Source organism: Argentina silus, assembly GCF_951799395.1.
Source record: "Argentina silus genome assembly, chromosome: 13".
NCBI lineage: Eukaryota > Metazoa > Chordata > Actinopteri > Argentiniformes > Argentinidae > Argentina > Argentina silus.
In genome coordinates, this window is record NC_139667.1 from 10,985,720 (window position 1) to 11,012,125 (window position 26,406).

Sequence of the window (26,406 nt, forward strand, 5' to 3'; positions counted from 1 at the left end):
GATACTGTTGTGTGGTAGCAGTTGTTTCAACCCCCTTTTCAGAAGCTGCCTCAGTCAGACGTTGTGAATCTACATTTTCCTCAGAGTCCCTCTCTTATTGACAGATATGAAGACAGTGGTGAGATGAAAGTTAGTTTTATTTCTGGCTCTATCCTATCCTAAGGCTCGTCTCCTTCATAAGCCGTCAGACAAGCAGAATCCTCTTTCTCTGCATTAGACCAAAGTATACCCTCAATAATGGAGGTAATTCTCTGACAGAAGCAGGACGGCGTAGGAGGAAGAAACATTCAACAGTAAGGCTGGAATTTTAATGAAACACTTCAGATGGTATTAAGGTACATGTAACCAAACAAGTTACTAAAACAGGATCATCTTTACCTCCACCTACTATCGCCACTACTATGCAAAACATTCAAAACAGATGGCCAGCAGCTTGAAAAATTACATAACAGTCCTTTTTCTTTGATGATTTTGTGAGTAGTTCTATAGACTCATCAGGCGCTGACAATCTTCCAGCACATCCCCTCCTCCCTCTCCACTCCCAACTCCCTAGTGATGGAGAAATGGCCTGAATACCGCCAACGTGTTCCCATTCTCTAAAACGTCCCGAAAATGCTTTTGGTCTCCTTCTCAACTCCCAGAGGACATGATGTTACAGGAGAGGGGTAGGAAACAGGCCGTAGGGGAGAGCACAGAGCAGGTATTACAAGCTGATATCTGCACTTTAAGGGCTCCTACTGGTCATTGTACACGCTTGATTCTTTCTTCCCTAACAACTGGAGTGTCTCCAAGTCTCTGTTACGACTAGTTCTGAGGTGTTCCGGGTTGGAACACGGCCCAGGACAGTTCATCCAAACCCAGCCATGGCCATTGTAACTCTTCTCTCTTGTTTCCCCTCACAGTTCCTCTCATCAGAGCCCAGGGATTTCGCTGTAACTCACCTCGCGCCTCCGGGAGCTCAAAGAAACGGCTTTAAAAATGCATGCGTGTGCCAGGTGGAAATGTCAGCGCTAAGAGCTGTTCGTTGTCTCTCTCTGCACTATGAGAGACCATTAGCGCTTCTTTGCCGCTTTATTCCATGTTAGCGCTTCTCTTTGTTACTGGGGCAGCTGCGGGCTCTGCGTTTGCTGTGGCCATTTTCCTGCCGAGGCGTTTGAGCCTCAGTTCCTCTCTAAACTCGTAAGTGAAGAGGTCCTGGTTCTCAGAGCAGAGGCTGGCGTAGGAGTCTGACAGAGCCCTGAACTGGGAGATGCTGAGCTCGGTGGGGCGGAGGGTGGGGTCCACGTCCGCCTCACGCATCATCACCTCCGCCAGCTCCAGACGATGGGCCTCCGGGAACAGCATCCTGGGTAAAAGAAATTAAGACATTTCTCTCAATACTCTCAAATGGCTTCTGTTAAATCACGGCTACTCGTAGGTACAGTAGTGGTAGTAGTATAGTAGTACAGTAGTAGTAGTCGTAGTACAGTAGGGTGAGACTGACAGGAGTTGGCAGGATTTCCAAAAGCCTTTGGCCATTCAATTCACATCCAATTTCCATACTCCCATAAAACAAAAACAGTTTCATAATTGAATATAGAGCCCTGCAGACAAATGTGAGTGTATTGATATTTGATGATAAACAAAAGAAAGAAAAAAAAAACACACAGACTCGTGTCAACTCTTAGATCAAAGGACTGGATGTTGATTTGCTTCCAGATATATGTCAGAAAGTAAAGGATAGGAGGAGAGTATTGAGAGAGCTTATGATGCCCTCACCGTGTGTTAGCAAACAGAGCCCGGCTCTGAGAGCAGCGCAGCACCCACGTACAAACGCTCTGTTGGCGGCTCCTCCACAAGCTGTTAATGCCTCTGCCAAAGCCGCCATGGCGTACTTACATAAGTTCTGCTGCCTCCATGACTCATAATTGCTGCCCTCTCTTTGCACAGCTTCTTTTTCCCTTTGTTACCCGGGCCTACGTACACTTCTAACACACATGGGGGCGATGAGAGGGGGTGTGTATACAGTGCGCGCGTGTGTGTGTGTGTGTGTGTGCGCGCGCGCAGCATGTATCTGTGTGTGTGTGTACAGTGTATGTGTGTAGCCATGAGGGACTTTGAATAGAGCTGGTCAAGGCTGAACTGAGAACCGTTGAATTAGGCCTGTTACAAAGAGAGAGGCGGACGGGGAGAGCGAGAGGGAGAAGATGGAAAGGGCAGAGTAGAGAGAGAAAAATACAGTGAGAGAAGAAGGAGAGAGAATGAACACAATGAGGGATAGGAAGATGAGCACAGAGCAGAGAGGAAAAAGACAGAGAGAGGAAGGGGCGTGATGAGAGAGAGGAGGAAGAGGAGTGAGAGAGGGGGCTGAGAGCCTCTAGGAGAGAGAGAGAGTGAGAGAGATAGAGAGATACTGCTTACTCGATTCCTTTGCGGCAGTACTTCCTCCGGAATTGGAAGACGTTCCGGACTACTTTCTCCACCAGCTTGAAGGGCTGCTGGATCTGGGGCTGAACCAGGGGGGTAAAGTGTACCACCCCCACATCCACCTAGTGTGTACACACACACACACACAGGAAACACAAGCAACAAGGGGGGTTAACGCGGATCTGAGCATCAGATTTACAAGGATCTACTCATGGGTATGATAGAAATGAGAAGGAGGAGAGAGAGTGGGGGCGGGGAGAGAGAACAAGAGAAAAGAGGGAGAGAGAGAGAGAGAGGCAGACTGGCAGTGATGAAAAAAAGAAAAAAGACAAAAAAAAACTGACGCAGCGTGCGATTGGCAAGCTGGTTCCGGTTGCCACAGTAACACCTGTGCGATGGACCATAGAAACCAACCGACCTCTCTTCCTGTCATGCTGTCCCTCGCCCTGCGCCACTCAAAACCTCCCAGTCTGACGAGACACGAGGTGACGCATCCAAAACCACTTCTCTTAGTCTCCCTCCTCTACCGCTGCTTCTATAGGGAAGTCCAGACCAGTGGTGCGCTGTTAGCTTTTAGCCACACCGCTAACTATGTGTTGCTAGAATGGAGGAGTCTCTCTCTCCCATGGTTGCTTCCAGGGGGGTCTCAAACAGAGCCCCCTCCACCACGACTCACCTTCCTGCTCAGGCTTAGCACTGGGGTGGAGCAGGAGGACTGGTGGGAGCCCTGGAGTTAGTTCCTGTCAGGCTGTTGCTTCCTGACCCCCCCCACGCGCCCCTGCCCCCACACGCCCCTGTCCCCCCCCCCCACCCCCATCAGCGCTAAGCCGATATGACAAACTGTTGAAGTAATCATGCCAGACTCAGCAGAGCCTAGTCCTCCTCAGATCCCTCTCTCTCTCTCTCTTTGTTTTGCTCACTCACTCACACGCTCCCTCCTTCGCTCAGCCAGGGGTCCGTCAACTCTCCCTCTCTCTGAGGGAAATTAGGGGATTGTGCTCAGAGACCCGCAACACTAAAAGACAACTCTCCGTCACTCGTTTCGGGATCTGTGGATGTACAGTACCGGCTTATAGTCGAGCAAAGGAGCTCCTTCTCTTCCTCTTCCTCTTCCTCTCTCTCTCTCTCTCCCTCTCTCCCATGGTTGCTTCCAGGGGGGTCTCAAACAGAGCCCCCTCCACCACGACTCTCCTTCCTGCTCAGGAACCAGACAGACCTACAGAACAGCCAGTCTGAGCAGAATGGAGAGTGATGGACCAATGGCACGGCGAGAAACTCGGGCAACAGCCTTCAGCTGGTAATAACCTTATTTCCCTGGTGTAAACACACTGACTGACTGACTGACTGACTGACGGGCTGAGTGATACCTAGGGACTAGCGGCACCGGCAGCTGAGGGCTCGCTTCTCTGTCCAAAGGAGAGCATCCGTCTGGGAGGAATACTACCACTGAGCCAGAGGACGCAGATTGGAGTGGCAGGCAACACGTTACGGTATGTGGACCGGGGTACAGTACAGTGTGAGGTAGAAAATATAGTGTGCTTTTCTTTTCTTTTTTTATGTTATACTATCTATCCAGAGACACACACACACACACACGTGAGAGAGGGTGTTTCATTTCCAAGCAACGGCACTCCTGCTGAGCGGCAACTTGCCCTGAGGAACTCCTCCAGCATCCTTGTGTCTTCCATACCTTGTATTGTGACTCACCCCTCCTTCCTTTGTTTTTCTGGGCTAGGGGCTGGGCGCGATAATTGGGGGAGGAAAACTAAAATGGTCCAAGGATGCCAAGGCTTTCTACCGAGCTTGTTTAGATTCACTCCCTGCCGTGTGTATGTGTGTGCTGCAGCGCTTTGGCTGGGCTTGTAAACCAGGGTGCTATCTAATCTGATCTATAGCTCCCCGTGTAACGCTGCTGGCTGCTGATGCCGATGCCGCAGTGGCTCTGGACACCTGGTGGAGCCTCTTTGTGGGAACAACAAGCTCTGTGTGGACAATGAGAGTGCTGCTGCTGCTAGCTAACTCCTATAGTGTTGCTACAGTCACTAACTACAGTCATACTAGGTAACTCCTATAGTGTTGCTACAGTCACTAACTACAGTCATACTAGGTAACTCCTATAGAGTTGCTACAGTAGCTAACTAGAGGGCTGCTAGCTAACTCCTATAATGCTGCACGTGAGCCTAACTCCTAGGCTCACTTCATAATCAGTTATATGGGAAGACAGTGAGAGGTTTTGTTGTGTTCAGCTCTTCAGGGCAGGGAGGAATGAGGTATTACTGTTCATTCTGATATACAATACTGGGGTTGAAATATGTAACTATGACAGGTAAATGACCATCCCGAAACATTGACTCATGCGCATCAATTTGGTGGAACAGGCTCACATTAGGAACATCAATGGTTCTACCTGTCACTTGAACATGCTAGGACACGGGGGAGGGTTTCACCCTGGTGCAGCGTGCTTCTTTATCAGCAGTACACACACACAGTGATGCTGCATCACACCACCATCTGCTAGGCAAGAGGTAATAGAAAAGAATGCCTTTAATTTAACTCTCAGAGTAATTAGGCCATTTATATTCTGCACTTCATGATTTAGGAGAGGAGCTGGGGAAAGTCAATATTCAGACTATACAGGCAGCAGCATCTCAGGCCATCGGCTTGTCCGAGTCACTTTGCCGTGTGATTTATGAACGGCCCCGCTACATGGCTTCACTAGGTGCTTGGCTGTAATATATCCTGCTCCCGCCATTAATCCTCCTCTGATAACCTTAACACGCAAGAAACTTCCATCCTAAATCACACACGCAGCCTAGCCCTCCACTCTGGTGCTTTGAAAATGCACGCACCCTCTCAAATACTTTGCTTCTGGTTGGGGAGCCTGAACCGGCAACCCAAGACTTGACTTATTGATCCCCTGTGACAACCTTAATATCTCTCCTCTCATCCCTCATCCTCCTTTCTTTACAGGTGGGAGGGAGGATCATACAGTGCTTGAATGAAGAGTGGGGTGATTTGAATGCAAATAGGTTCCTCACAAAGGCTTGAATGAGCACGCTTTTTAAGAGTGAGAAAAAGAAAGCAAATCATAGCCCCTAATGATTTCTAGATGAATTCAGTACTGCAAATTAGCTTGTTATATAAGAATCTACATTTAAACTCATAAAAATTCCACAGCTCTCTACAGCTAATTTGGTCCTGCTCTTTTTAAACACAGACTTCAAACATTTGCAGAGACTTTGAACCTGCTTTCCCTCTTACATACTCATACCGTATGCTAAATAATCTTATCAACCCAACTTGGAATACCTCTGATTTCCATCTCAACAAAGTAAATTTTCCACCATGTTTAGTGAGGTAGAACAGACCTAGGCCTATTTCTGACACTCACAGGTCTGCCATTGTGAACCACTCATAGACCTTGACCCAATTCGGCACAATACACACCCACCCACCCACCCATGCATCCATCTATGAATACTTCCACATTTCCATATTTCATCTGTTTGACCTTCCCAAAGCCCTCTAGTTAGATCTCTATTACACTGGCCATGCCCTGTAGCTCTCCAAGTCCCTTTGCCCATTTCCACCTTCTGCGTGTTTTCCTCCCCAGCCTTAGCCTTACCCAATGGTGTGAGCAGTAATTTGTCATCTCCCATTGAGCGGAACCAAGGTAAGATGGCAGCGCCCCAGGGGCGGTAGCCTCTACCACCTGAACAACTACGGGATACACAGCTGGGGAATACAGAAAGTAAAAGAAAAAGAAGAACGAACTCCCGATTCCACCAAGGGGGGAAAAGAGGAGAGGATGCATTAATTATAACAATACCTTCAAGAGACAACCTGCATTACATCAGCAGTAGAGGACAGGCACTGAGAGAGGATAGGAGGCGGTAGGCAGCAGCCATCACACGCTAAAGCTACTACAGTATAGGACTGCTCTTGCTGGAGGGGGCGCCGGTGCTTCCCACGCTCCTAGAACAGCCCTGGGCACAGGCGCCGTCTACAGAACAGGGCCTGATCTCTGCCCATCTTAGGTCCTCAGAGATGTTGTTTTCCTAAAGAAGGGAACACTCTGCAACTTTGCCGTTCCACTAAGCAGCCAAGGCAAGGCAACATAACAGTTCACAGGGACTCCGGTTAGTGTTGTTTTTATAAGATATTAAAAAACACTCATAAATGTCTAACTCTGTTGTGCGCTGGGGAATGAATCTTAAAAAAATAAATAAAAAAAACACAGAGGGGGCCCTTAAATCAAGCCATATATCACATCACAACTGGTTTTCCCTTTAAACAGTGTACAAATGTTTTGCATGTTGAATCTGGGCATTCCCACACAGCGGAACACGAGTGTTGACAGTGACATCACCGTTCTCACTTGACACCTCTGACCATAACTATGAATAACCACCCAAAAAAATGATGAGCACAAAAGCAATTACACAGAGGAAGAAGGAATATGCAAATTGATCAATAAAACCCCCTCATCTGGGGGAAGAGGACGAGGACAATCTCTGTTTAGCCGTGCCCTGGAGCTGTGCCGTCGAGAGCACCACTGAGGTGATAAAATAAAAGGGGACCATGCTTATAATAGCCTGCCATGTCTTCACACATCACAGCATCACACATCTGCACTCCCCGGGTACATGTTAACTGCGGTTCCCTCCTCCTCACCCCACTCCTCCCAGCTCCCTCTTATTTATATATTTATTTAATTCCTCACAGAACAACACCAGCATCAGCATTTGGATCTCATCGGTAAAAGACGAGCCACGCACGCACACACGCTAGATGTCCTCTAATGTACTAATACCGATGCTAGAGTGTGCAGAAACTGGACATTTTTCATCCAGATGCATCCCAAAAGGGCCCTGAGTATGTAGTCTGAAGGTCAGAAGCACCACCACCAACCAACCCAGGTAATACTTTGATATAATGTATTGTGACATGATAACATTGTGTTGGTGTTGGTCAGATCTCGTCTTAGGAGATTGGTCTCTGGGGACAAATGGAGGTGGTCTACCGGAACAAATTAAACAAACAGATCAATCACAAGACAAATCAATCGCTCCACATTCGGTCGTTACAAGTTGGGGGAGTGGCCAAATTATATACTGTGGCTGGCCGTTTTTTGATCTGCCTGATGCAGCGAAATTAAGGCAACGCACATCTGCGTTTCCAAGGGATTCAAGTCTATTAACCCACTGTGTTTTTTTCTCTCCATTTTGTCCTCTTTGTCATTCATGAATCAAGGCCGCCCTGCCACTCCCTCCCCCCTACTCCCTGTCCTCTGCAGAGGGGAGCGGAGGAGAGATGATGAGAGGGGGTAGCAGCTGTGAGTTTAGCCTCCCGTGGAGTGCTTGCTGATGATGCAGCCGCTCTAGGGAGGGTCGCTTTTGGCATGGTGGGGTGTGCACAGTATGTGTTTACTGACCCTCTGATGGACCATCACATCAACAACAACAGAGGGAGAGGCACTTTCAGACACCTGAGCGCTATCTTGTCATTAAAACAAGCCACAACCACCAGCTTGTGTTGGATGTACCTCTAATACAACCTGTGTGGTAACTACCGTAGTTACAACATTGCATTAGGTATGTATTATTACACAAGTCGAATGGCACAGTCCTTATTCCACTTTTGTAGTACTGCTCATCATTCCCATTTAACTAAAGCAATTACTATGTACTGTATACTGGCCTAGTTGGAGAGTTACTACTACACAATTATAGGGTCACTGATTATTCCCTTGGTAGTGAATGATAAACATGGGGTATGGGCCTACAACAGCTGGCATACTCGTCAAAATACTGTATTTCGGGGCACTCAGTGGCGTAGCACACTAAGGCGCATACCATATCATCGCAAGGTCTATCCCAATAAAGCAGAAATGCCCTAAAATATATATTTTTTTAAATAAAATAAATACTGTATTTCCCAGAGTGCAAACGGGCCTCCATAAAGTTGAAAGAAACGCGGCAAAGCGTGGGCGTTTAGAAAAACGACGTGGTCCGTTATTGAGTAGTCACCTCACTTGCTCGACATTTCGCACTACTTAGTATGCTATCTTGCTCTACCTATTCATTTCGGGGGCAAACTATCATTTATTTACCAACAATGTTGAGGACTAGCCAAGGTAGGTAAAAGTAAGTAACCCAACCAAAGGGAAAGCTAAAATAAATCTGGAAATGACAGCTAGCTAGGCCTGGTAAAACCAGCTCCTCGGCGTATGTTGCCGACTAAACAAATAACTCGTTTCATAAACTGATTTTTATTATTATTATTATTTTACTTAAGATGAATCCATCATTCTACGTGAATTACTAGTGCGTAAAACATAAATATCAGTTTGAGCCAGTAGTTTTGATGCAGTGAAAAGTTCGTGACACGTCAAAATCCAGACATAAGGTGAAACAGCTCCTCTGATGGGTCCATCTGTAGCCTGCTCTGCTTCTCCAGCATCAGCTGCACACATCAAGTGCAGCCGTCGCAATGAGTGACAAAATGTATTGGACATCTACTCCAATAAAACACATGAATAACACAGGAAAAACACATGAATAAAATGTAGGAGACGGCGGTGGTATGCGTCATTAAAAAAAAAAAAAAAAAAAAGAGACAAGCACGTACCGTCATGAACTTCTGGTCCTACAGTCGATATCAGCTCAGTGCCAGAGTGACGTAGAGAGTCTATTGTACAGCATTGAGAGGGATGAGAGCGATCCCCTTCAAAGGCGCGGAGCGACCATGTGTGGTCCACGGCTGTGGCTGGGATGTCCTCTAATCTACTGTTGCTAAGGAAATGGATGACATGAATGGATCCGTACGGCTAAATCCTCGCCCCCTCAGCCCGTGTTTGTGTGTGTGTGTGTTTACAGATATCACTGCGAACGACCTGACGCGTCATATCAAGGCAGCTCTGCACCAGCCAAGGTAAGCATGTTCACGTTGCTCCTGCTATACAATTGTTACAAAACATTAGAATTTGCTCTTTCACACTTACTGAAGGGTTACAATAGTCAATGATTTTGAATCCTGAGGAAAAACAATGCTGGCTATTCTAAGTGAAGGTTTTTCAAAAGGCAACAAAATAAATAAATAAATAATTGAACAGTGTCATTTCAAAGTTTTATTCTGGCTATAAATAAGACATATTTTCAGTAGAAAATTGTGTTCAATTGTTAGAATGTATTTACCTTGTGCTTCTACATTGAAGTCACTGTGGTAAGGGGTAACCTTAGTCAGTGAGGTGAGGACACTGCAGCTTTAAGTCCACATATTGAGCATTGCAAATACCACAAACTCATTTCTCCAGTAACACTTCCATGAGGCACTGGCACGGGGAAGAGGCAGCCGCTCAGAAAACGCACACAACAAAAAAACACTGTTTCCCTTTCCAATAATCAGCTAGAGACTGCTCGCATCGCTCTGGCGCCACACTCTCCTTTGTTCACCGCTAGAAAAGTCTGTGCTTGTGTGGGGTGAGTGGCGGGGAAGAGAGAGAGAGAAAGAGAGAGAGGGAGAGAGAGAAAAAGAGAGAGGGAGAGACCTGCTCGATTCAATTTCTCATTTCTGTCTCCCTCCCCAGTCCAGTGGAGCCGGAGCTGAGGAGTTGAGGATCGGCTGCAGCTCTTTCACAGGAGGAGCGGGGCGACAGAGGGTGGAGGCTGGCGGAGGCTGGGTGAATGCTGCCAGGCGGAGCGGCCACAGGGACAGCAGGATGGCGTCCACGGGGATGCAGATCTTTGCCTTTGTCATGGCGCTGCTGGGCATCATGGGAGCCACGGTGGCCACGCTGCTGCCTAACTGGAAGGTGAGTGCAGACGTGGGCTCCAACATCATCACCGCCATCTCCCAGATGCAGGGGCTGTGGATGGACTGCACCTGGTACAGCACAGGCATGTTCAGCTGCACCCTCAAGTACTCGGTGCTGTCTCTGCCCGCCTACCTGCAGACCGCCCGCACCACCATGGTGCTGTGCTGCGTTCTGGCCGCCATGGGCCTCTGCCTGGCCTCCCTGGGCCTCAAGTGCACCCGCTGGGGGGGCGGCCGGCGCTCCAAGAGGCACGCCGCCATCGCCAGCGGCGGCTGCTTCATCTGCGCCGGCTTCCTGTGCCTGGTGCCGGCTTCCTGGTTCACCAACGAGGTCATCGCCAACTTCCTGGACTCCAACGTGCCCGAGAGCAATAAGTTTGAGCCCGGGGGGGCCGTGTACGTGGCCTTCGTGTCGGCGGGCTTCCTCTTCGTCGGGGGGTCCATCTTCTGCCTGTCCTGCTCGGGGAAGAGGCATGGCCACCCGGACATGGTCCTCCTGCCCCCCCCGGATAAACTGCTGCTCCACCAGCAACAGCAGCAGCTCCTCCAGCAGCAGCAACAGGACCAGCTCCAGCACCAGTACTGCTCCCTCTCCCCCCTGGACAATAAGACAGGCTACAGCCTGCAGGACTATGTGTAAGCAGCTAGCGCTGCTTGGCTGCACGCACCGCGGCTGAGGGGGGAGGCAAGCCGGGGGAAGACCGCCACTGCTGACGCCAGACTCTTACGAGACGGAGGAGGAAGAAAAAAACGAGGGAGGAGGGCAAAGACTTTGATGCATTCTTTTTTTTCCTTCTTCTCCCCCTCGTATCTCTCTCTCTCTCTCTCTCTCCTTTCTGTTCTGCAAGCACAAGCAGTGGAGGTATTCCCCGAGCGGCGCCTCGGAACAGAATGAGAGTGAATGTGAAATGCACTGCCGGAGAAGGCGCTGCAGAATGGTGAGGGGAGCCGCTAAACAGAATGCAGATACTCATCATCATCATCAGTAAATGGCTGAAAGAGTTCCCGAGGAGATGGATTAGCCGTTTTTGAAGACATTTTTATTTTTTTATTTTTTTTGTTGCTCGCCAAAGGTTTGAATTGAAAAAGCAATCATTTTCGCTGCTAACAATCGTTTGGTAACCTCCCATTCGGCAAGTCGGCAATATGAGGTCTCAAGGAGGCAATAGTGAGGTGGAGATCCCTTTCATAGCAAAGGCATTGTCATTTTTAACCCATCCGCCTAGAATTCTAGTTGGACTGATTTAAATAAATGGTCATATATTTGGTAGCCAATAGACGGACTGATATTTTGCCTATAAGCATGCTGTCTGAAGCCTGTCTGTGTATAATGCAGCGGAATGCCTGGTAGAGACTGAGACATAGCAAGCAAAACAATGCCTGTGCCTAAAAAGCTGTCGTACATTTATCCCGCTGAAACTGTTCAAAGAGGTCTGTCAGGATGGGTAAATAGGGGTGCTGGGCTGGAGTTCTAGAACAGACATGCAGACAAACAGAACCCTGGCTCTTTCCCTGCCGGTAGTGAGAGAGAGAGAGTGAGAGAGCTAGAGAGGAAGAAAGAAAGAGAGAGCTCCCCCCCCCCCCCCCCCAGCAGAGTGAACTGTCTGACATGTTGCTTTCTCATTTACCACCAAATCAAAACAAGCTGCCTTCTCTCTGCCGACTCATTCTATCTCATTCCATGCGTACAGCCACAGACACACAGCCAGACACAGACACACACACAGCCAGACACACAGCCAGGCACAGACACACACATAGACACACACACGGATTGACACCTCACACACCTACAAACATACACCCACTCACAGATACACAAACATGAATACAGACTCCCACAAACACACATAGGCATAGTCTCTCTCTCTCACACACACACACACTCACGTACACACTGCACCCTCTGACACGCTGGGGGTGAATGTGCTTTTCAGACGGCGCTGTCTGCCTCCTCCTCCTCACTGCCATGGAAACGGAATCCTGCCCCCAAATATCTTTATTGTCCGGGGGTCTGGTGTGTGTCAGCCAATGCTTTTGGAGGTTATAGGGGGCGGGGGGGGGCAGCTCTTTCTCTCTCTCCATGCCCCTATAAGCTTTCTGCCGAGCCTCCACACACGCTGTGCTAATCCCTTTTATTAGCCAGTGACATGATGCGCCAACCCACTGTTATACCCAGGCTGGGGAAATGCTCTCTATTTGTTGTTGATATTAACAGTGTGTCTGACATGAAATTAAGGGTTACAGTAGGAGAAAAAGAGGGACATTCGAAAAGTTTGGGCTCATCTTGACGGCATAGAGAGGGTCCTTCACTCGCTCGCTGAAAGTGCCAAGTGTTTCAACGTGGTATTTACCTCGCAAACAACACTTTGATTGGCTACCAAAATGAAGCATCATTGTCATGTAGCCGTTTTTTGGTGAATAAAGTCACCCCCCTGGCACTCTAGAACGATGACAAATCAGGTGACTTTATTCCCCCCTCGGCGCTGAACGGGTTAAGTCACGATCGACTGAGCAGCAGGGTGGCAATGCAGCGCCGGTGGTAGATGTCTAAAAAAGGCTCGAGTCATTCTCCATATGTGACTGGTTTTCCAAGTGCGTCAGCAGCGCGTATGCTACCGTTTTACACCTGCAGCAGCACCATGCGGCTGAAGTTTCGTCAAGTTTCTCTGTGCCGTGACCCTCTCTTCCCTCCCTGTCAGTCTCTCTCTTTCCCTCGTGTCATGTGGATTCTCCCTTTGACAGGGAACACGGTTGCATGTTGAGAGCATGCTGGCCAGCGCACGCACACACACACACACACACACACAGACACACACACACCCCTCCCCTCCCGACTCGTATTTCAGGGGTGTTGTTGCGCTTCAACACTGTCACCCTGTGTGGCTCAAAGGAGACGGGAGCTATGTTGTCTCCGGCCTGAAATGGCTGCTCTGGTGACAAGCCCTGGCAGTGATGTATGGAGCGGTACGTTCTCTCTCTCTCTCCCCGCCACACACGGACACAGACACACACAGACACACAGACACACACACACACACACACACACACACACACACACACACACACACACACACACACACACACACACACACACACACACACACACACACAGCTTCCTGGGGGAGAGCAGATGGCTAAAGCCAGTTCGCCACCTGCAGGCTGCTGAAGGCACACTGGTGGCATCACTGTGCCCTGGCAGAGCCCTTAAGGGCCAGGTTTCAAACCGAGCACCATGTCCAGCACAGAGCCTAGCTAACCAACAGGACTGGCATCCGTACAATAACACACTGCCCAGCCAACATAACCAATGCAATAAACTAAGACAAGAATGTGCCCTCCTCGTGAATAAACTGTATACATACTGACACATATACGTGTTTGAGAATGTGCCAAATCGACTCATGACAAGTTTGATACTGTATGGAGTTCATTCTGTTGATATTTTAATGATGTTGTTTGTTAGTGAATTATACATTGGGCAACATGTTTTATGAATTCATTATTTGTTCTGCTAGACTAAGTCTTGAGTAAACTCGACACTTGTGTACATTAGGATGCAGCTTTCTAGTTTGTTTTGGTTTTTTTCCTTCAGCCTTATTATCATTCCCTCTATTCCAAAGCACATTTCAGGGAAATAAACAATTGTTCATTGGGAGTTGAGCTCATCTTTGGATTCTTAGTAAGGTTTAAATATCCTCTTGGGATTTGTTATTCATTCAAAGTCTGCAGAGTACTGTACACATGTATCTAGAGCACGAGTGGAACCTCACTTTTCTTTACGCCTTTATTTTGAGCTTTTTGGAAAATGTCTCATTGCGTTCAAACATAAGATATCATGTTGAAACCGTATCTTCTTTATAAGAAGACTGCTCATCCGCACATGCGTTAGGTTCCATTGTTTGACAGCAGTTTATTTCAAGTGGCTGAGCATCGCAAGTCCCCTGACCATGTTCCCTGACCCAGTTCAAATGTACATAATGCAATTGGAAGTCTGAAAAGAAGAAAACAGCCATTTTTGTCTGATAAGATTTAGTAGGCAAAACATGAGCTGAAGGGTTTTCCCCTCTACGTGGATATGCAGCTTCTTCATCAGCACAGCCGTTTCATTAGCTTCTAATGGGCCTGGGTACAGAGTGCAGGCCCTTAGTGTCTAAACTGTTGCTCTCCTGCAGAACCAAGACAATAATTATCATTTGGATAATTGCGGCTTATTTTTGTGGATGCTTTAGCACTTCTTCATTTGCCAGACGATTATTAACGATGAACAGTTGAAATGTTCTGGTAATACTGTTGTCTCAATGTGCTTGTGCAAGTAGTTATATATTTTTTACTAATAAAACTATTTTGTGGAAGCATCAAGCCTACATGAGATCTTTTTCTATGTACTGTATGTGTGTGCAGGAACAGTTGGGGATGGCATTAAGCTTCCTGCCAAAAACTGATTTTTGGATGGTACAGGGTGTGCTGAGCGTAGGCAGGCATGCATACAGGCAGGCTGTTCCTAGTGTTCGTATACTGTAGGAGTACTGCTATATACGGCTCCCTGAAAAATGCCTCAATCAGACCGAGCGAGGTTTCAATCCCTCTAAAAAGCTGTATTCATAAAACATTACAGGCAGTTCGTAAATGGGCTCAAAAAAAGGGGAAACACTTTTTCTACAAAGCATCTGAAGAACTCAGTGATCTCTTATTGATATGTAAAGTATGGAATATCTACTGTATTATGGGAGCACACAGAAGTGGCATGAAATAATAACAAAGCCTATGAGATTTGATGCTAAAGAGAAGGGTGTATTGCCTGGTGTATTTCATTCTGAGCACGAACATAATGACATGTGTAGGCTAGGTTGCTGTATTTATACAATTAGACTGGAATGAAATGCAACAGCTGCTGCAGGCAGGTCAGTTTGATGAGAGAAGAGCACAGCCAAATGTACTGCCTCTCATCCTCTGGGTGCACAGAGCATCGCACCAACCGAAGCAGCTTCAAGACAGCATCAAAACAGTCTAATATGAACAAGAGGAATGCCAAGTCAGACAGAAGCGACATATCCGATGCTAAGAAACCACGGATTCTGGTTCTACTCCCAGTTGTTGTCTGAATCCAGGCTTTTCTGGTGAGAGGATGTCTTATCTAAGCCTTAAAACTGAGCTAGTCTGTGTCTCATACATTCAAGGTACAGTACAGCTCATTCCTCAGAATGAATATACATGGCTATTTAAATAGTTACTACCCTAGTCAAAGTATAAGAGAATCTTGGGTCTCATTAGAACAGATTGCAGCCAAGTCGACGACAAAACCAGCGGGAATGTACACTGGCTTTCCTGAAACAAACATGGATTATTCAAGGCCTCTCTCTCTCCTCTTGGTTACGCAACAGAGTGGAGATCAAATAACTGCTCCCCTCATGGGTAAACGCTAATAAGATCCGCTCCTCTGTGTATTTAACCTACATTTCCTTCAAAGGGTTTCACCCTGAGTTGCCGTCATGACAGATCAGGGGATGTTGGCTCAGATGTGGGAGGAGGGCTTTGAATCGTGCCGACTCCAGGCAGAGGGGTTAATGGTGCTGCACCTATCCCATCTCGAGAAGCACAGAATGGGACTCACCGCGCACTCTGCACATGCTCCGTTTTCACTGAACCAAGCTTGTTCACAGAGATCTCCAACCAAAGAAGAAAAATGAGGCTGGATGGTAATGAGGCTTATCATTATACGCATGTAGGCTTGGACCTTTACGCTGTAGAGTCATGTTGGCAGGTAGAAAGAGTATGACGGACCATCTTGGCCCAGAAACTCAGCACGCTCTTGGTCATCAAAACCCCATCAGCAATAACTGCGCCGCTGTAATGCGTCGCTGAAAAAAACAATCGGGGCGAATCTCTCCCGATATTTCACTGTAGTTAATGAGAGGGGTTTCCGTTTTGGACAAGCATTATCTTCATGAGGGTTCATATTTGAGATATAATATAATCATCAACACTAGGGGAGAACGACCTTGCGTTGTTCAAGACTCCCCCCCCCCCCCCCCAGTCCCAGCGCACATCTGAGGCAGGGGGGAGTAATGGCTATGACCTTGCCTGGGTTGTAAAACTGCTGAGGGAGGCAGTATGGGCCACGGGGATGACAAAGAGGAAGGCTCAGAAGAAAACAATACACTCCAACAGTTCAAAGGAGGGTTTTAATAGCTCAGATCAAGCATTTTTGTGTTACAAAAAAGAAAGGCTAAAGAAGTTTGGCTGAATATCTAATAGCCACAGTAGTGAGTAGAAATGTATCTATTTAGCTTAACCCGATACTTGCAAAACACGAAGTTACAAAATAAAACAACAGTCAAGCAGCTGGTTATGGCATATCTGGAATCAGCAGGAAAAATGTTCCTGTACTGCAAAAACACAGTACAGTAATCTCTTTTTCATGAACAGACTAGCATTAGAACAATAAATCAAAAAATTATTTTGGTATTAGTGCATATTTGCAACACAGGGATACTAGTATTATGTTGTAGTCCATGCTTGCTGTATTTGGTGTTTCATTAGAAAATAAAACATAAGGTCATCACAAGAGAGCTGCTAAATCCTGTGTTATAATTCGCACAACTTAAGCGTTGCAGTAAAAAGACTAGAATTAAGTCGTAAAACCACAGTGTTCGAGCTTTTCAAATTGGAATCTTCAAAAAACACCTTCAAGTTGAAAGCTTATGGACTGATCCCTTCAAAATGATTGTGTGTTTTCAGCCCTGTATTTCGTGGAACCAACCGCCAGCGATTGACTGTTTTGAAGCTGACCTTTTCCTGGAACCTCGCCAGTAGACTCCAGCAAACAGTCGTTTTCAGAATACCTGCATCTTTCTTGGCAGGGATGCTAAGCAGAACCTGAATTCGTAAACACAAAGTGTTGACTCATAGCTAAGGCAGCACCGCCTCAGAGGAGGAGGAGCAACACATCCCCTGAGATGTTGATAAGCCAACACTGCCAACCTCGGCATTTTGTTTAAGAGAGGATGAGGATGAATTATTTTTAGCGTTTCTTTACCTTGGGACTATGATGTATTGAGATCAACCCTTCAGGCTTTTACCGCTCTGCACCAAGTCATTGAAATAACTTTTTCCAATACTCTTGATAACACAGTTGACCCCGTTTACAGGGTAGAAAAAGGCCTTGATAAATTGTGTGCCTGTACTGTATGTGTCAGCTGTAGATGAAAGAGCCACACAGTCTCACTGAATAGACTTCCCAGGCTACAATTGTTGAGAGGAGAGTTCATTTCCCTTTAGAGATACTGGGGGAAAAAACCCCACCACATTAATTCACCATTTGTCCCTACCACTAGGTACAACTGAAATGCAATATAAAATAATAATAACATTAAATCTAAATCTGTTCATCCAAATGTAACTGTATCTGACACACATCAGCCATAATAGGGAGGTAAAACCCTATTGCAATACAACATTATCAGATTTAATTTGATCAGCGCTACTCTGCTCATCTGGCCCATGGTCCTCAGCAGAGGCAGAGTACAGGGCTAACATCTGCAGGGCCTTCCCCCTCGGAGACAAGCAGACTGTTGGGCGATCGCTGATGCAGCCATTACTCAGTATGCATGATGACGGCCCTAGACAACCATCTGCTGGAGGTACGCTTCACTCTCCCTTCAGATCGATCTCTGTCATGAATCTGTCTCCAGGCGCTCCTTTATACCTCTCTGCACGAGTGTGGAGGACATTGGCAGCCCCGGCATTCCCTCTCTTCAAATCCCTCCCATTCTCCTTCCCCGTTCTCTCCGAATCTTGGTCAATCTCTTCCACTCTCCTCTCATTCTCTCCTAATGTCTCCCACTGTCTCTCATTTCTCCTCTTCTCTCCTTCTCTCCACCCCCACTATGTCACGCACATTCTCCTCTCTCCCTTGGAGCTTGGGGCAGTGTGGGGTGCTTGGAGACCTGGGCGGTCTGTGCCAGGAGAGCTGTGGGAAGAAGCAGCCCTTTGAGCATGATGGAGGGGCTATTGACAACTTATAGACCCGCCAATGACAGACAGGGGCAGATTGTAATCACATTTTGCCTGGAAGCCTGTGGGAGGGAGGGAGGAAGGGAGGGAGGCAGGCGGGTGGGGCGGCCTCTCTTTGTGCAAATCACCTCCATTTTAGGTAGAGTGGTCTGGCTGAGAGGTATACGCAAACATCCCTCTTTGGCCGCAGTCACATAAGAGTCCTTGACCTTCAACCAGAATATTAATCGTCATAACCATAGCCATGCATCGCACAGAGCCATTCCAGCACACTGCTCCAATTAAAATGTGCTTTGTTTTTCTTTCAACACAATTTACAAATGAACTACTTATCCACAAGGGGCCATTTTAGGTCATCTCCCTGTGCATGAATTAACAAACAAAGCCATGGTGTGACTAATTAGTAAGGGGGTGGGGGGAGCTGTGACAGGACAGACCCAGGGCACTCTGGGCCGGAGGGCATACAGCAACCAGGAAGCCAATCGCTGTGGACGGAACCCTTCAAGGACGGAGGCAGTGACTAGATGTGACAGAGGAAGGTGCATTCCAGGGGCGAGGGCGTGAGGGAAGAGGCCGGGCGCAGATTAGACCCACAGAGAGGACAAGGGGGCTACCATCTCCCCACACATCAATATGAGCAAGCAGCTGCTAATGTAAAATGGATTCAACATTTCCCAAAGGACGTGCCTTTCCCTTAGGTTGAAATTTACAGGCCTCTAAAAAAAAAAAAGAAAAAAGTTTTTTCAAAAAAAATTAAAGCCATTAGAGAAAGGCTCAATGGAATAATTAGGTTCTCTGTGGTTGTTTGTTGATCAGAGCATTCCATGAAACAATTTGATGCATTGTAACAAATAGGGTCAGGGGGATGTTAGTCTGGTAATTGCTATATATGTTCTCACAACTGTTGACTGACAACCATAATGATAGCTATGTGGAAGTGATCAATGTGGGAGTGAGTCTATATCAGCCTAGCTAACCTGTTCCTATTTTAGGATCTTTACACCATCCATATATCATCCATAGCGCACCCCCCCCCCCCTCCCTGGATAGCTTTAGTTCAGACATGACTGAGACATGATAGAAACTGCCGGCGATTGTTTTTTTAAAAGAAGACAATCACAAACCAATTACAGCAAATGACAATTCAATTTAAGCAAATCCCTATGCATCAGAAACACAATTAGCGTTCCAAAGCTACAGAGAGAGATCAAGATAATACCAACAATTAGAACATGTTGAGCTTGGTTACGTGGCACAGTGTACTGTCTAATAACTCACTCACACTGCTCCAGTCTCCTCCAGAGACAATGTGAACACAGAGAAAAGAGTTATGGAACATTTCAAGATCACAGTTTAAACTCTGCTGCCTCTCCCTCCATCCCCCAGCTATTGATGCTCCCGTCTTTGCTGAGGCCAAAGTAGGCTCTTTCTAGCTAAGGAAATGACACCCACAAATGTGCTCATTTCTACTTAAGAAGCACTGTAGAACTAAATCACACTGCTAAAAGCACTCTGGGTAAGTGGCTATGTGCAAAGCTACAATATTGGACATTTTGTACCTTGAATCCAAAACCAGGCTAGGCCGAGGCTATATTAAATAGGAACAAATACAAATGCTTTCAGTGAAACCTAGAAGACACACTAGACTATATCATTATAGGACATCACAGTCCAACACAGTGCAACAGAAAATATGCTATTCATCCAAATGTGAATTTCCATAATACCTTCACATAAACAAAGCAAGAGTTATATTTATTGCTCATCCACACCATCATTTCTGTGGTTCCCCGGACGCAATAAACAAAACAAAGACAGTGAGCTTATGAATTATAGGCTACTACATGAGCTGAGGTTAATGCGGATGCATTACTGTACGTATAATAGTCAAGGGAGCTCAACACTCTGTTCTTCAGCCTTTTACATCATCATAATCCCTCCTAAGGACAGCTCCTCTCCCAGACGGCCATAAAAACAACTGTCGGTGCCAGAGACCCTACAAGAACATGTGTAGCGCATGTTATTAATACAACCAAAGAGCGCACATGAAAACACACGTGCTCAGACACACTCATTAACATAGCCGCATGCATGCATACATACACACACACAGTACTGTGCTGTGCTGTACATAAACACAGACACACACTCATGTCATGCACACACACACACACACACAGTACTGTACATAAACACAGACACACACTCACGTTATGCATACACACACACAACTGTACATAAACACAGACACACGTTATGCACACATGCGCACACACAGTACTGTACATAAACACAGACACACACAGTACTGTACATAAACACAGGCACACACTCATGTCATGCACACACACACACAGTACTGTACATAAACACAGACACACACAGTACTGTACATAAACACAGGCACACACTCATGTCATGCACACACACACACACAGTACTGTACATAAACACAGACACACACAGTACTGTACATAAACACAGACACACACAGTACTGTACATGAACACAGACACACACTCACGTTATGCACGCACACACACACACACACACACACACACTATGCATACACATACACACACACACACAGTACTGTACACACACTCACATTATGCGCACACACACACACACACACAGTACTGTACATAAACACAGACACACACTCACATTATGCACGCACGCACGCAGTACTGTACATAAACACAGACACACACTCTGGTCATGCATACACGTGCACACATACATACACACACACACACAGTACTGTACATAAACACAGACACACACTCACGTTATGCGCGCATGCACAGTACTATACATAAACACACACACACTCACGTTATGCGCACGCACACACACATACATACATACATACACACAGTACATAAACACAGACACACACAGTACTGTACATAAACACAGACACACACTCACGTTATGCACGCACGCACGCACGCACACAGTACTGTACATAAACACAGACACACACTCTGGTCATGCATACACGCGCACACATACACACACAGTACTGTACATAAACACATATACACACACACACACACAGAGTACATAAACACAGACACACACACACAGTACTGTACATAAACACAGACACACACTCACGTCATGCACACACACACACACAGTACATAAACACAGACACAGTACTGTACATAAACACAGACACACACTCACGTCATGCGCACACACACAGTACTGTACATAAACACAGACACACACTCACGTCATGCGCACACACACAGTACTGTACATAAACACAGACACACACTCACATTATGCATGCTATACATACACACACACACACACACACACACAAAGTACATAAACACAGACACACACTCACACACATGCAAATACACATGCAAGAACACACACTAGACAGCGTAAAAGGCGCCTCAGTGTGATGAAATAATCATTGGAAGCCATCTCTTCTAAGAGAATGAACAATCAGCCCTAGTTTCATTCACTTCACTGCTCCTCTCGTCTCGCCTCTGCCTTTTTACTCCACACAGATGAAACATTTACAAGCAGAGGGCTCCTAAACACTCCCTTCTGCAGGGGACCCCAGACCATCACAGCATCACCGTCTCTACCATCGACCTAAAAACCTAGTGTCTCAAAGACTATTCTGATCTTACATAACATATTAGGGATGTTAATGATTAACCGTTAAATCAGTTAACTTAAATTCTGAAATTAAATTACTAATTTTGTGGGAATTGGCTAGTATTTTCGTGGTAAGGGAAAACATGGGTTTGATAAAAGATTTGTCCTTCTGTAAGTGCATTTCGTAAGGGTATGTATAGATAGGGGGACTATGCATAAAAAGTGTTATAATTTCTGAATGGTGAAACCAATATGTAAACAAATACCATCAAATAAAAGCAGAGAATGTCTACTTTAACCTCATATTAATTGTTTGATTTTAAATGTTTAGTGTGTAGAGCCGAAGGACAAATGCTTCACTGTCCCATTACTTACGCAGGGCACAATATACACTCACACAACACTTTATTAGGAACACCTGTACACCTTCTCATGGGGGAGGTGGTGTAATGGTGTGGGGAATGTTTTCTTGGCACACTTTGGGCCCATTAACACCAATCTATCATCCCTTGAATGCCACAGCCTATTTGAGTATTGTTGATGACCATGTGCATCCCTTCATGGCCACAATTTACCCATCTTCTAATGGCTACTTCCAGCATGATAACGCACCATGTCACAAAGCAAAAGTCGTCTCAAACTGGTTTCATGAACATGAAAATTTGTTCACAAAGAGTTCAGTGTTCTTCAGTGGCCTTCCCAGTCACCGGATCTGAATCCAATATAACACTTGGGATGTGGTAGAACAGGAGATTCACAGCTTGAAAGTGCACCTGAAAAATCTGCAGGAATTGTTTGATGCAATCATGTCATCATGGACCAGAATCTCAAAGGAATGTTTCCAACATCTTATGGAATCAATGCCACGAAGAAGAAGTAAAAAGTGTATTTTCCAGAAGCCTCCTCGTGGTCCTAAAGCCAGAGGATTAACCATTACATTTTTGTGGGTTACATCTTTTACATTTCTGACATTTTTGCCAGTTATAACCGGTTCATGTGGGTCGGTTCGTCTAAAGCAAAATGAACCGAAATGTGCATTCCTACAATACAGCCTATTCCTCCTATCGCTGACACAGAGGCTGGGACTGTGACAGGGACTAAGCTCTCTCTCATTACTGAACTGTGTGATCGCGCCGCATCTCAAATACCCAACAGGCATCATTACCACAACAACGTGTCATAGCTCTGAAGGCAACATTGATTCAACGCTGTCCTAATGAACCCTTGTCGTAGGGAGCGTCTTCTAAAGACTCCAGTGACGAGGATTTAAATGATAGAGATGCGGTATGAGACCAAAAAAGGAGGAAGAGGAGGAGAGGATGAGTAGAGAGGAAGGCCTTGCTGGAGCCCTGGTGGGTGGGTGTGTGTGTGTGTGTGTGTGTGTGTGTGTGTGTGTGTGTGTGTGTGTCTGTCTGTGTGTGCATAAGAGCCTGCGTGGAGTCTTCCTACCTCAGGTTTAGGGACAAAGGCCCGTCCAGGGATGGTGAAACAGTTCTTGACGGTACAGAGGTACTGGGACATGACGGACAGACGACTCCTCTGTCTGCTGCCTGTGCTGGCAGTCAGCCTCTGAGGAGGGGGAAGAGGACCAGTCAGGACACAACACATAGCCTCCAATACAGTATAAAACAGTGTTCGACAGTCTTGGTCCAGGGGACCCACAAGGGGTGCAAGCTTTTGTTCCGACCCAGTGCTGGTGTACCTGATTAAACTAACCAAGGGGTGTTGATCAGTTGGATCAGGTGCGTTAGTGCCGGGGTACAGGGAACACAGTGCCAGGATCAAACTTATGTGGGGTCAGCATAACTGGCATCATTTATAATCATTTAGACCTGGACACTAAATAGTCAGAATAGAGCTGCTGTTCCTGGGAAGCCCTGGTGAATATTCCCCAGTGAGCTGAACACCAACCTCGGCCACCTCCTTCTGGAAGGTGAGAGTGAGACGGGTCCGGCCGTAAGAGAAGGGTCCGGTTCTGTTAGAGATGTTCTCCAGCCACTTGATGATGAGCGGGGTGGACACGCTGAAGGGAAGGTTGCCAATAATATGCAGGTCTGGTGGATCTGAGGAGGAACGCGTGTACACACACACACACACACACACAATGACAATTCAGCCTCACTATTGAGTCGATGTAATGTTACTGCCCATAGTCGAAAATGTAAAATCTAACTCACTGTCCTCCCATGCCTTGGTTATCTTTGATGGGAATCCTCGGTCCATCCTGTATGTGAGTATGTCACCATGGACGATCCTCATCTTCCCTGGCGCTGCCTCAGACAGGAGCTGGGGAGACGGTCATGTCATCATGATTGTAAGGGTAACAAACTCAACTCCAAACACATTAACGTGTCCGGTTTAGTTCCCGGCAATCCTGGGTCTACAGAGACAGCCCAGAGCACCATTAAAGTGGGCCAGTACATCTTCACGTCATGTTTATCCTCCAAACGGACAAGAACATAACCAATGGTTATTTGGTTAGAAACTTCAGAGTGCATGGATGCACAACTCACAACACTGAAGTCGTTAAAGGGAGTGTACACCCCCCAAATCAGAGTTTATCAGACATATTGAGGTGGTGGTCTCTGGTACAGTACCTTTAAGCCGGAGATGAAGCGCGTGTCCTTCTCCACCACCAGTAGGTCTGTGGCCCCAGCGTTGAGGATGGAGCGGGTCAACCCTCCGGGGCCAGGACCCACCTCACACACGTGGGCGTCCTTCAGGTTGCCTGCCTGACGCACGATTTTATCTGCACAGGCAGTTGGATAAACACACTGATCAATATGGCTCGCTGATAAGACACTGGAATAGATGTATTGTGTCTATAAATGTCTATAAATTAATATTAGACAGGTTATGCGTCTTCCTGATGTCTGTGAGTGACTTAGGGAGGTTGGTCTTGTGCGGTATGTCTACATCTTCTTGGAATAGTTATGAAGCCTATATCTTAACAGTCACCTTTGCTCAAGGACACCGATCAGATCTGCACCGCATCACTGATAATCGCATCAGCAGCGCGGGCTGATAGCGTCGCAAATACAATAACAAACCAAATCCATTCACGAGTAAGAGATCTTCTCCATTGCTCAGATGGCCTTTAGCTTAGATGATGCTTGTGAACAAGCCCACGTGGGCTGTGCAGTCACATACATACGCACTGCCTGTGCATTGGAGAAGAAAAAAAACACCATAGTGTCCTCACTGCACACAATACACCGTACCAGGTGTTGGTGCATTGCAGATAGAGAGGCTGAGTGACTCACCTGTGAGTCTCATGTCCAACAGAAAGTTCTGGGACAGCTGTTTCTCCGCGCGCAAATTATACAGCTTGATCACCTCCCCAATGGTGGGCAGGGGCGGCAGACGGAACGAGGCTAGTTTTTTGGAAGCTGCCATCCCTGGAATGGTGCTGTGGAAATACAAATGGAAGGTAGAGGTGTGAAGATGATGATTAATGCACGTCTTCCATAGGGGAGCAATTATGTTCTGAGAGGTAAATGTCACAGTCATTAAGGTCAGAGGAACACACACTCATCAGTCATAATGACGTTAAACATACTCATTTGTCTCCTCTGGTTTTCGTCGGTATGAATAGTGTGTTTGTTCAGAAATGGCATATGATGTCATTTGTACTTTAATTTTGGAGTTGCAAGATATGGTATGGAATCACAATAGCCCTTGTCGAAGAATAATAGTACAGTGCAGTACAGAGAAAACTGATTCAGACACACGACTTCATAACAGGACCTCGTACGACACCTGGTGGACAAAGGACAGAACTGTGCATTGTGCACAATAAAGTGGAGTAGGTATGATTATGAGCCGTGTGTCCCATAACAGTAAGCAAGCGTACCATGGGCAAATATTCAATGGCTGGTTTAGCTACAGTGACAAATTCATGGGCAGCTATTTCTAAGTAAGGCTACATCAACTTGGTGATTTAACAACATCGGGGCTCTTGGGACAGAGCATGACCTAATTAAAGCAGTCGATCGAGATTTTACACTTCTATCCTGCATAATAGCGATAGTAATACTAACAGTAGGCCTGATAGTAACCAAAGACTAACTCGTAGCTATGTATCGCTACCAGCTTGTACAAGGCAACGAAAGTCAGCTCTTAGCTCCAAAGGTTGCAGTAAAAGCCGCTGAATTGCGACAGTTGCCACACATTTCAGTTTACAAAATTGTCCATGCAACAATTATAATTGATACACGACACTAGTTTGGAAACACAAGCTTAGAAAGGTGTAAATGAGTTGACCCGATAACACGTTTCTCACCGGAATGGAAGCTCTTCCTGATAGTGCTGCCTTCGTCAGAAAATTGGCAGGCTGACATCCAATGGGCTTGCAAGAATGGCATCTCCAACCAATCCGTTTTGGAAAGGCGGGACTTTAACGTTGTCCTTGAATGTCTTGAATCCTGTTGATGTAATGATGTATCTTGGCCAGCAGAGGGGAGCCTTCTGATGCCAAGTTTATTATGTATTTAATGATGGTAAGGGACAGCATTGAGTTTTATCCAATGTGTGTGCCAAAAT

General features: G+C 46.5%; 2 protein-coding genes across 3 annotated transcripts; one reads left to right on the top strand and one right to left on the bottom strand.

The window, feature by feature from the left end:
• Window positions 1-139: 139 nt before the first annotated feature.
• tfb1m (transcription factor B1, mitochondrial) lies at window positions 140-26,162 on the bottom strand. Of its 2 annotated transcripts, none has more exons than XM_083682856.1 (8): window positions 26,147-26,162; window positions 25,128-25,273; window positions 24,462-24,613; window positions 24,042-24,150; window positions 23,776-23,927; window positions 23,314-23,433; window positions 2,401-2,528; window positions 140-1,345 (listed from the first exon to the last, which is right to left on the bottom strand). In XM_083682856.1, the coding sequence occupies exons 2-8, from the start codon at window positions 25,258-25,260 to the stop codon at window positions 1,072-1,074; spliced, it is 1,068 nt and encodes a 355-aa protein (XP_083538982.1). In that variant the 5' UTR covers window positions 25,261-25,273; window positions 26,147-26,162; the 3' UTR covers window positions 140-1,071. The 2 variants fall into 2 exon arrangements, with proteins under 2 accessions (XP_083538982.1, XP_083538981.1); XM_083682855.1 differs by lacking the exon at window positions 26,147-26,162 and adding an exon at window positions 25,424-25,548.
• Window positions 10,127-10,861, top strand: LOC310813972 (claudin-20; the record flags this gene model as incomplete). Its single annotated transcript, XM_083683176.1, has 1 exon — window positions 10,127-10,861. One exon carries the CDS (start codon window positions 10,127-10,129, stop codon window positions 10,859-10,861), a length of 735 nt encoding a protein of 244 aa, XP_083539302.1.
• Window positions 26,163-26,406: the final 244 nt, after the last annotated feature.

Bases quoted from the DNA above. Each gene is read 5' to 3' on its own strand.
- tfb1m (XM_083682855.1), bottom strand. From the start codon at position 25,491: ATGACATCATATGCCATTTCTGAACAAACACACTATTCATACCGACGA. The intron at 23,434-23,775 runs GTTGGTGTTCAG...CCCCCTCCTCAG, and splicing joins TCCAGAAGGAGGTGGCCGAG to AGGCTGACTGCCAGCACAGG. The intron at 2,529-23,313 runs GTAGGAAGACTC...TGTACACACTAG, and splicing joins CCTTTGTCCCTAAACCTGAG to GTGGATGTGGGGGTGGTACA.